The sequence below is a fragment of the Camponotus vicinus genome, unplaced genomic scaffold, assembly GCF_025532165.1.
Source record: "Camponotus vicinus isolate PSW18456_S1 unplaced genomic scaffold, iyCamVici1.0 SCAF_11, whole genome shotgun sequence".
NCBI classification, from domain to species: domain Eukaryota; kingdom Metazoa; phylum Arthropoda; class Insecta; order Hymenoptera; family Formicidae; genus Camponotus; species Camponotus vicinus.
In genome coordinates, this window is record NW_028141947.1 from 13,010,114 (window position 1) to 13,021,449 (window position 11,336).

An 11,336-nucleotide genomic window follows, 5' to 3' on the forward strand; every position below is an offset into this window, starting at 1 on the left:
GTTATTCAATAATCAATAAATAATTATCCCGCTTAATTTTGTAACATTATTTTCAGTCACGATAATAAATTATACGAATTGCAATCTTATTATATGACTTTGTGATAAAATGATAAAATAAGTTTTTGCTTTAAATATTTCTGATGGCTATAATTAATTATATAAGTATCTTGCAAAAAACACTTCACATGTATAGATAAGTTAGTTTGATAAAAAAATCGATTTTTCTTTAAAAATTTTTGATGAACATAGATTTTTTTTAGTTCGCATTTTAACGTTAATTTTTAACAATAACAAACTCAGAGAGTTTATTTTTTGCTTTTAATATATTGAACTTGAAACAAATTTAAGCTTGCTGTTCAATTGACAAAAGGTAAATTTGTACGCTGCGTTTATCGCAGAAGACTTTGAGATGTAACCGAGGGTTGATCACCAAGAAATCATAGAAAAGACTTCCTATGCAACTTATAAAATTATATATCGATAACAGCTAAGCTCTAGGAAGTTGTACCAGCATCTAGTCGGGAAATTTCCGCAATTCCGTTGTCGGTAAGGTACAAAGGAAGTTCCGGTACCCCAAGAAGCAACCCCTAAACCAAAGCGAATCCTCTGTATTACCGACTACAGAATCGTAAGGGTGGCTGGGAAACTGTCGCCCTCTGCGCGAACTTAGAGCGCATGCGCGTACCATTTCGATCGAGAACAACCCTTGTATCAAATTTTATTCCCCGAGTTACGAGGATGGTCGCGGTGGATAAGTAGATACGTGTGTTCTATTTATAAAAATTGGGACCAGCTGAGATAACAGAAATATAGATTATTTCTTTTCTAAACATTTACTGAATATATAAAAGTTACATTTGAATAAACTAATGCAAAATAAAATGTAATAAAAAGTAATTTGTCAATTTCTTTTTCTCTTCTTAAGTAATAAAATATTGATAATCTAGTTTCCCTCTCTTAAATATTAATAATAATAATCTAGTTTCTCTCTCTTTCTTGAACAAAGCTTCTAATAATTACAGATATTAATCAAAAATTAAATAAAGTCGTTTTAATATATATACATGTACCATTTAACATAATAATATAATTTTTATTGCTAGAACTATATCGCAAATTATTTTCAGAATCGAATATTTTATTAGGAAGAAATATATTTTCTTATTCATATTCTAAAGCTGAAAAATTTTACAAAAATTAATAAAAGAATTAGACAAGATTGGTTAACGAACATTTAAATGTGCATAATTTAGAGTAATTTCGCGGAGGACAGAAGAAAATATTGAAAAACAAGAAAATTACCGTTTGTAAAATTTTGCTCTTCAGAAGAGATCTAACGAGAAGCACCACCCTAGCAAGCACGTTCGTTTTATATCCGGTTTTTACGAGACTTCGTTCTCTCTCTCTCTCTCTCTCTCTTTGTCGGAGTTTCATAATCTTTACGACTTCCGTTTTTTTATTTTCACTACATTTGCGAGCACACGACAGTCGCGTAACTTTCGTAACAACGGATGATTTAGATCACATTTCCGCATTGAGTAGCACCCTCGGCTAGTCTGTCGCAAGTAAAATCCCTGCGTTGAAAAAAAGGGCATTGCTTTGTGCGCGGAAGCATTAAAAAAAAAGGACAGCACAATGAACGCGCCCCCTAAGCTGTCGTCAGCTGTTTAATGATTTTATCGTGGGCACGTATCGGTTACGTCATGCGATCATTGGGAAAAATATCCTTCGAACAATTTATAATGGTTATGATCATCGCAGAGAGCTCTGTAAACTGATATTGAGAGAAAAGAAAATTTAAAGAAATATATTAAAGATATGCATGTACAACTTAAATTTTGCACTTACATAAAATCTTAATTTCAATTATTATCTCCGCAAAGCAATAGACATTGTTATTCAACTGAGAAACATATCGATCTTGTCAACTTGGCACATGAGCATGCAACAAGATGCGGGAAATATTTAGGACGAGTTGCCTGATATTTCCAAATGAAATTCCAAGCCACGGCGAGTCCAAAGAAGGCATGCGAGCACATTTGTGAGAGCACGTGCGCATGTAAATTTATTGTAAATTTTCACACAGCGCCGTCTCTCCTGTCGCGCGACGAAATGCAACGAGATGCGCGAAACAGCAAGGGTCTCATTGCGTCGGGTCTCGAAAAGCGTCATAACATAACGGAATAATGGCTATTAGGAGGGGAATATTATCGTCGCGGGGCGCTCAGCCACCCCCGACGCACGGTGGAGGCGTTTTATCGATCGTTCGGCCGCGTTCGGCGCCGATGAAGCGAGAAAGGGAAAGTGGCTGGCTTGCCACTCTTCCGCGTTTCCGTGACCTTCGAGGCCCCGACAAAACATTCGCCAATCGCGACTTCATCCGTGAAAGCTTTAACGCTCTTCCAACGAACTTTGACAATTACGCGTCTAATACGAAAGGTAATTTCAATTCGCGCGCAATTACATCTGGATAAAGTTTCCCATCAAAGTCAAATCTGACAATCGGGTCTAGAGCAATAAAATATGTATAATTATACTGAGAAAGAGAGAGAAAGAGTGAGAGGAGAGAAAATCCAGAGTATGCATTCCTTCCTAATTTGCTGTAATTCTAGTAAACAATTTTAATAGTAGTGGAGCGGGAAAAAATGCGAAAGACAAAAAAAAGCTATTTTTATAATACGTTTAAATATTCATCAATAGATAGCGCAAAAATTGGAAAATTACGAAAAAGATTTAATCTGTTATTGCTATACACGCCGAATAAGAAGAATATAATTAAATAAATTCTTTGTAAAAACGCAAAATAAAAATTATTTTTGTAAAATATTCTATTACTGCCTCAACATGCATTTTGTTTTGATGCAGTTAATAGGTACCACTAGTTTATTGCATCAAGTATCTCATTTCATCCCCTTATTCAGCGCTCGAAAGTTCACGCCGGTATATCGATAAATCACGTATCTGTACGTCTAATGATCTAAGTGCGAAGGGTTCACCGCATGGAATGCCACATGAAGTCGCATATGGAGTGTGTATGACTATAAAAAAAGAACCAAGTGAAATTGCATTAAAGCGGATTAGCCACGGCAGGGTTGATTTAACGAAGCAGAGCGTGCCGTGTTTACCATGAATATGAAAAAGGGCCGCGCTCTCTTTGTTCATCCAAAGGCGAAACATAAGTCCGGGTCACGTAAGCGACTCCCCGGCGTCTTGCCGATCGATGGCTCTCTACTTTCCGTGTAAACGGTTCCTAAAGGCAGCGGAATCCCGATATGACGAGAAATCCGAAATAAAGTTAAAGTTTTGACTTGAGTAAAATATCCCATTATTTTTTAATAGAACGAATCTATTCGAGATCTTAATGAATATAAAAAATTAAAAACATGAGACGTCGCGTAGCAATGTGTTTTGCAATTTATAAATATCTAATGTAAAATTTGCAACATTGAGATTTGTAAATTTTATGCAAATAAATTTTATCTCTTTCTAATAAAATCACTTTGCGTACGTCTACGATAGTATAGTAAAATAAACTGCAAAGCTTTCGTCTTATAACTTTGTAGAAACAAATTCTAAAGCTTTCTTTTAAAAAACGCGTGAAATTTTTTTTGTATAAAAATAATTGTTATATAAAAGTGGATTAAAATTATAACATGTTTAAAAACTAAAAATATTGCACATACTTGGAACGAGAGAGGAGAAACTTTTAAAGGACTGTCCTAAAAAGTATAAGTGAGTTAAGTGATATTTCAAGACCCAGCTGTCGAGTACAGAGATAATTTCGTTCAACGATGTAATAGATTTCGATGAACGACATAAGTCGCAAGCTGAAGCCAACAAATTCAAATAAGCATGCTGTTTTCGGCAGCAATATATTAGAAATTCCGCCAGATGCGCTCTCGAAAGATGGGAGTTAGGTAGATACATACAAATAGACATGTATGAATTATATCCGACTGCGAGATAGGTGGGTCGATAATTCATTAGTTGAATCGTCCTGGAATTTGTAAACTGTAGTACACAACCACGTAGTTATGCGAAACTAGTTGTAACTATAGACTATCATATTCAGGAAATATTAATAGTTCAATAATTCAACCGCAAATATGCGCGATCCATTGACCAACATGCAGTACTCCTTGAAGAATTATATTGTATCCAATACATGAATGATAATAATGCACGATTCATCATATGCCAAATCAGAAACGCAAGCAACAAGCTTGACTAAAAATACATCTAGGACGATATAGCTCAGAATTGTATTCTCTCTCTGCCATTGTTATATCCAATAAAAATATTAAAACTGTATAAGAGCATTAATAAATTGCAATCGCAAATTTTAATTCACAAAGCAGACTCGGGTAATCTCTATCGCGAATTTATTTAAACGTGTAATCGCTTCTAGATAGCTCGTTAGCTTTCGTACAAACTGCAAACGACATTTGAAGCTCATCTCCGATTTGCTCGCCGCGAGAGCAATGAACCTATAAAGCAATGAAAAGAGCTTCACAATCGAGGAAAAGACGTTCCATTTGTTCGCTACTCGATTTCCATACCTATCGTCGTATGTAAATAAGTGACTTAAATAAGAGCTCTGCGTGGCCGTAGCAGATCGATTGTGTTTTACTCGACTCGATTTAACATCTATTTTTAAATGCCGTATTTCGTGAACAATGAAGTAATCTCGCGGTCTCGAAATAAATCGCCGCAACGTAGATACGAAAAACTCCGAAATTGTGTCAACGAGGTACAAAGGACTTAGCGAGGGATAAAATGGACACGCGCTCACCGAAGTTAATTAGTCTCGAGTGTCAGATGGTACGATCGACATAGTTCCCGCATGAAAATGCGATGCGATGGGAGAAAAAAGTTGCGCGTGACATATAACTCTCATCGTAACACAAGAGAGGTGACAACACAGGTTTTTCGCAATAGCCTACACGATAACATTAGCGTGACATCAAGTGTACAATAAACGAAAATGTAAAATCTAAAATAATTTTCATTACAATTAACGATTGTTCATCCAAAGAAAAAGTATGAAACTTTGGCATTAATCATTTATTATATATGACAGTATATATAAAAAACAATATGAAAAAAAATATATAATCAAATGACATATAACGAAAATCTTTCTCTGAATGTAATTATATTAAACACAAACCTCCCATATGATTAATCACTTTTGGCTGTTTACGAGATGAACCATCGAATAGTAGATATTGCACAATTATAACTAATAATACTTATGAGATTAATATGAGGTCGTAGAACTGATTTCGAGTCAGTTATTATATGGCTTATCAAATATAACCACTGTTTCCAGATTGCTGATAATTACAATTATAAATTATGCTTGCGCCATTTATTGGACATACGTGATGTATGCGCATTTATATTGAGCAGAATAATAACCATCATTTTCATATAAAAGAGAGAGACAAAGAGACAGAGATTTTTATAATCTCTTATAATATCATAATTTTTTTTCAAAACTCTATATATTAAACACCGTAATAAATATTAAGCTAAGTGATTAACAATAATGAAAAAAATCCATCATTGATAACTTTATTATTAGTAATAAAAATCATCAATCATTGTCATGATAAGTCGAAGATACCCTTCTTAATGATTAAACGATTAATGGATTATTCAAATACTTGCAGAATACGTGTTAGAATATCACAAACTCGATGATCAATACACTTCGAATTAAATAATACACTTTTCCATGTAAATATTTGATGTAAAAAACATCTGAACTAAGCTTTGCGCGATTTTATGTAACGAAAAATTATAATTTGCTTAATAATAATACATGCCTTGTGAATATGCAATATTCCTTGATAAAGTGCACATATCTCTCACCGATATTTTGAATAATAAAATATACATCTCATACATTATACAATATACGTCGTACCATAATGATATGGCCATAATAATAATTTTCTCGACAAATCATTGAATTAATTTTCCATCAAAGAATATAGCCAAAATAAAAATTCACATATAATTAAATAAAAAATTTAGAATTAACTAGATAGATAATTTGTGGAATAGAAATATCAGTAAAAAAAGAACGAAATTTTCATAATAAATTTTATCTATTTCAAATAATTTCATCTGACGTCTTTTTCTAAAATGCAAGAAGCTAAGCTTTGTGATAATCGGCATATCATTTGCTTCTAAATATTATACACAATCGATCAAAATCTCCAGCGCGACAGTATCGCGTATGTTTCTGTCAAATAATAAATGCTGTCTGGACGAGCAAATAGATTATAATAGATGTTATGTAAGATTATTGAACAGTGGTTTTGTCAATATATAATTACGAAAACAAGAAATACAACATAATTAATAGTGTTGGGGCTATGTTTGCCCAATGTACTTGTTATATTAAAATTGGATAAAGGTAAATCAATTTATCTTTAATAGCGAGATATTCGCAAATTGGCCGTGTAATGTCAGTTTGCATCTACGAATAATATTATCAATTGCAATTTTATAACAATTCTCGCGAGTAACACGTAAATATAACGTGCGGTGATTGATATCTTATTAGAAATATGTTTGACACTTTATTTACTATTCTTTCTGGTGGTTGTTTATTTATGTCTCACAGGATTATAGATGATTGATGGACGATAGTCTCACGTTTATAATCTTACTTTTCTGTCGTAAAAAAACGTCGCAAAAAAATTACTAAAATTCAAAATTCTTTACAAATAAATAAATAAACACTGCAATCACATGATCGCGAGAAATTTATTCTCTATTTTATACGAGAGAGCACCATCTCCCACATTCTATATCCGTTGCAACGTACAGAATGATCGCTTGCAAATTAATGAAACGGCCAACCGCCGCGAGAAAAAATCGCTAACGCGCCGGCAAAAAGCGCCGGGAGTCGCATGAAAAGCAACCGATTCAAATGCAAAATTAAAAGCTAACTAAATCACGGCACGCGAGCGCAGTGACTGCCAGTTGCGGCGAGAAATTTTATCGGGTGCGTCAGCACCGACGAAAAAACAACCGAAATAATAACGCGAGTGTGCGCGCACGAAAGCTTAAATCTTCGCATGCGAAATCTGGGAATTGCGTATAAAGCAGGAAAACACGTTTCGCGCACCGAGACTGATGGTCCGCGTTATATCGATACTCGATATCGAGCTCCTTCTTTTTTTAATGGATACGTCGATATGTTGACTGGCCGGCACCTTCGACACGCTTTTATGGCAATCAGTCGAAAAGCTGTAAAACTAACTATATCGAACGACAGGCGACGCAGAGAGGTCTGAAATGGGACGTAATGGACACTTTTTTATCACGCGCCTGGCTCGAATCGTATTAAACTCCTAACTGGTCCCATACGCGCTGTGCACATCGATAGAGATAATTTTTACTCTCTGCCATGAGTACTTGGTAAAAAAAAAAAAAATATGCGTCGTGATATAACTTGCTCGATTGCGTAAAAATTCTTAAAAAATTTATAAGTATCGAAAAAGTAAATTAAATTGTTTAATAACGAAAAGATATTCTCAATCCACGACATGTAAATAAATTATAATGAACTGTCAGATAAAAGAGTGTTTAAATGTCATCTTGTTTTTAAAGTCGATTTAGGGTCTATTCGGAGATTAAGGTCGATTCGCTTGACAATGCTCCGCGAAGCCCCTTTTAGAATGCGCAACATGTGAGAACACACGCGACTTTCTAGACGCGATTATACGGTTAAACGCAACAAGTAAATGGAAGCATTAAGGAAACTTTGCCTCGAAAGAGAGAAACAGAGAGAACATAATCGAGATCATTTCCGTGCTATTAAATCGACAACTTTTGCATTTAAAAGTATTATCATAAATGCCTCGCATGCATATAAAAATATTCAGCATAAATAGTGGCAAAAGATAATTAACAGTGATTCAACAACCACGTGAATATAAGTGACATCTCACTAATACAGATTAAAAAGAAACGTAGTACATTGTATTTCTAAAGACATTTCAACTCGAAGAATGGAAAAATGTTAGCGGTCTATCGATAATATTTAAAGCGATTTGCGGTTTCATTGCATCGAGTCGGAACACTCACTTTAGTAGGGAATCATGTCAGAACTTGTCGCGAAATTTGCGTGAACGTGACAATCTTACCTTAAGCTGATGTTGCGGTCGTCTGAGCGCGCCCTGGTCTCGTCGTCCACCTAGTCGATCGGCTTCCGCTTCCAATCCTTCCATCGAGGATTCTGCTTCGCTCAACCAGGCCAAGAACTTGTCTAGAGACCGGTCGAAGTTGTGAAGCGAGTTCATTGCGGAGTGTAGTAGTTTTCCTCGATTGATGATGCTGGAAACGGATCGGTCTCGGTACAGTATTACATCCGTGATCTGCAGTTTGATTCAAGGCAAAGTTTCTCGAGACGGTGTAGACGCGAATGCAAGTATACGCGATATGCAAAGCTGTCTTAGTAATTACATTATTTTCTTTCAACTACAAATACTCGAAGTTAATCTGCTTTAAAATATATTGATTTTCATTGTCTTTCATGTACAATTTTATCTTTAACATTAATATAATATATACGTTTTGTTAATTATAAAAATACAAAATTAAAACTTTCAAGAATTATAACAAATAAATCAAAGAATAAAAATTTATTTATTTATTTTTTCGTTTTCGTCCTGATAATTTCCGCTCAAAAAAATTAGCCTTTATATATATAAATTTTTAGGCTATATTAAATAAACAAATATATATATTGATTATATTTATGTGCATCAAATTTTCAATAGTTCGAATTTATTAAATTAAATTAATTGATTATAATGTTAAGTATCTAATCAACATTCAGTGCAAACAAGTTTCTATTAATGGAACTAAATTCATATATATAATGTCAATAAAATCACGTTCGAGAAAAATGCTTAAAAAAATTGCTGAAAACTTTCGCAAGAGAAGAAATTATTGACACTTACCTCGTGTTAAGATTGTTGTATCTCTGATTGATCGTCTCCGTCATTTTCTTCACACGTGTAGTATCGTCCTGTTGATAAACAGCTATCAGCTTCTGAGTGAGCTGATTAAATAGTTCAATGTGATGCTTATACTGGTGCAGCTCGGCGTGGAACGACTGCGAGAAAAAGAAAGGAAACAAAATCGTAAAATCGATGAGGGTGGGCCAGCGGGCGAAAAAAGGAAACTTATCTAACTCCGGCTTCGTATCGAGTTAGAAGAAGCCTTGCCTCTTTTGCACTTGAGCCTTGATAAGTCGGCAAAGTTAAATCTTCGACTAAAGTTTTACGCCGATATATCGTACGGCGTAACTTTTCTTCGGATACCCCGATGGGCACTGATTGGTCCCAATCAAAGTTGCAAAGCGCATCGAGAGATAAGAACCCCCATATAAATAATATGCATTTTCGAAGTAGACGAATAACGATAAGCGCGTAAAAATAATCGAAAGAAATACTCGTAAAGACAATATATTAACCGTAAATATATTATCCCTCTGAATAAGGGATATATATATAAAGGAATATAAAGGAAGGATATATATAAGGGATATATATAAAGTAATAAACCATAAAGTATTACGTTGAACTATGCTTTCATCTCAAAACTCATTCTAAAGACATGTCAAGTTCGGAAGGAGAACACAAACGAATGCATTACACTCAAAGGAGACGCGGTGGTACACGGCCACGAAAATAAATTATTCCATGAATATCTCATTTGGCACTTTTGAATCTAAACAGGGCTCTTCGCGCTCGATGTGCTTTGCCGGCTGGGATCTCGTTGATTGAGACGTTGGAAAAACTCGGTTCCACCGCCTCAGCGATTCATTTTTTTTTCAGGGCACGTTTATGCTCTCGTATGCAAAGTGAGAGAGAATTACCAGAAAGGGCTTATTACCAGGCAGATAGATTCCGAAGCGCTCGCTCTCTTTAATTCTGCCTACAAATGGGAAAAGTTCGCGGCCTCGGAAAATATTTGCACCCGCAAACTTTGGATATATTCAGTGCTTATGTAGATAGGCATACTACATAATAATACGAGAAAAGATTTTGCATTTTTGAAAAGCTCCTATATTGCGATTGGTGAATGCTTATGTAATTGCACGTAATAAAATGTCATAAAATTATTTGACATTAATTTTCTTATATAATATACATAGAAAAGATATTATATAATATACATAGAATGTATATAATATACATAGAAAATTTTTTGCAAGCTATTCATTTATTTTCGCAACATTCACTTATATATCTAAAGAGGATTGTAATTGACATTCTTTTCTGAAGTCGTACAACGAAATGATATTGGTTAACAGACACATGTCGCTCAATACTAATACATTTCCGATACGCAAGAAAAATGTATTACTGAAACATTCCAGCGTAAAAATAACGTAAAATAAGCTGCGCCATTGAAGCAATAGTAAATAAATATATAACGTGAAAAATATGCTTTTGAAACTTTCATTAAAGAATAGAAATTCATTTAAACTATGACACAATCAAGAATACCGTTTACGATTAATTTTTTATAATATATAGATTTTCTTTACAACATTTTGAAGTAATGATATATTCCACAATGATCTGCTCTTTTAATGTACTTCAATCAAATAATCCATACTACTTCGTGATTATATAAATTTATATTCATAAAAAGAATAAAATTTCAAAATTGTTTAACACGTTCAATACCTTAAATAGGTAAAGCAATTATCACGTACAACACACCTACGTCGTTTTTCTCATCTCACTATCCACTAAAGACACTTCTCACGCGCGGTACTAAAAACTCACCAGCTCGAAGGGCTAATGCGGTTACTCGCGTAAAGACGAAAGAAGAGAGTTCGACGTACCTTTTGTTCCCTGAGCTGCGCTTCGAGTACGTCGGCGGTATGTCCTACAGCTCGCATTCTCTCGAGTCTAGTTTCCATTCGCGCTAGCCAGACCTCCACCTCGTTCCTCTTCGCCTCATATCGCTGACTGTCTCCCAACATCATGTCCAACTGCGTCTTCCTTTGCATGACTTTTGAATTGGTCTCGTCCCAATGTTCCCTCAGCTTGGTAACTGTAACATTAGAACCAAACGAATAACGAGATGAGAATATACGTTATTGAATATACATATATGAGTGTTCTGCTTTGTAAGCCCCGCGAGAATGAAATGTCAATCATCGTGAGTTGCCATACCGAAATTGCGCGAGCGATTTTTACTTTAGCTCTTAATTTGCAAACTGTAACACATTTGCGATACTGTCACACATTTGCATTATTGTCATACATTTTACGAAGATTTTTTATTTTTTC

The 11,336-nt window shown here is 34.7% G+C and overlaps 1 protein-coding gene across 8 annotated transcripts in view; it reads right to left on the bottom strand.

The window, feature by feature from the left end:
- Positions 1–11,336, bottom strand: part of LOC145961499 (dystrophin, isoforms A/C/F/G/H) — a 425,853-nt gene that overhangs the window by 258,722 nt on the left and 155,795 nt on the right. For all 8 annotated transcript variants that reach the window (XM_083081735.1, XM_083081731.1, XM_083081730.1 and 5 more), the window contains 3 exons: positions 10,886–11,097; positions 8,988–9,142; positions 8,169–8,358 (listed from right to left, as the gene is read on the bottom strand). In XM_083081735.1, coding sequence (XP_082937861.1) covers positions 8,169–8,358; positions 8,988–9,142; positions 10,886–11,097 — 557 coding nt within the window. The remainder of the gene's footprint in view (positions 1–8,168; positions 8,359–8,987; positions 9,143–10,885; positions 11,098–11,336) is intronic.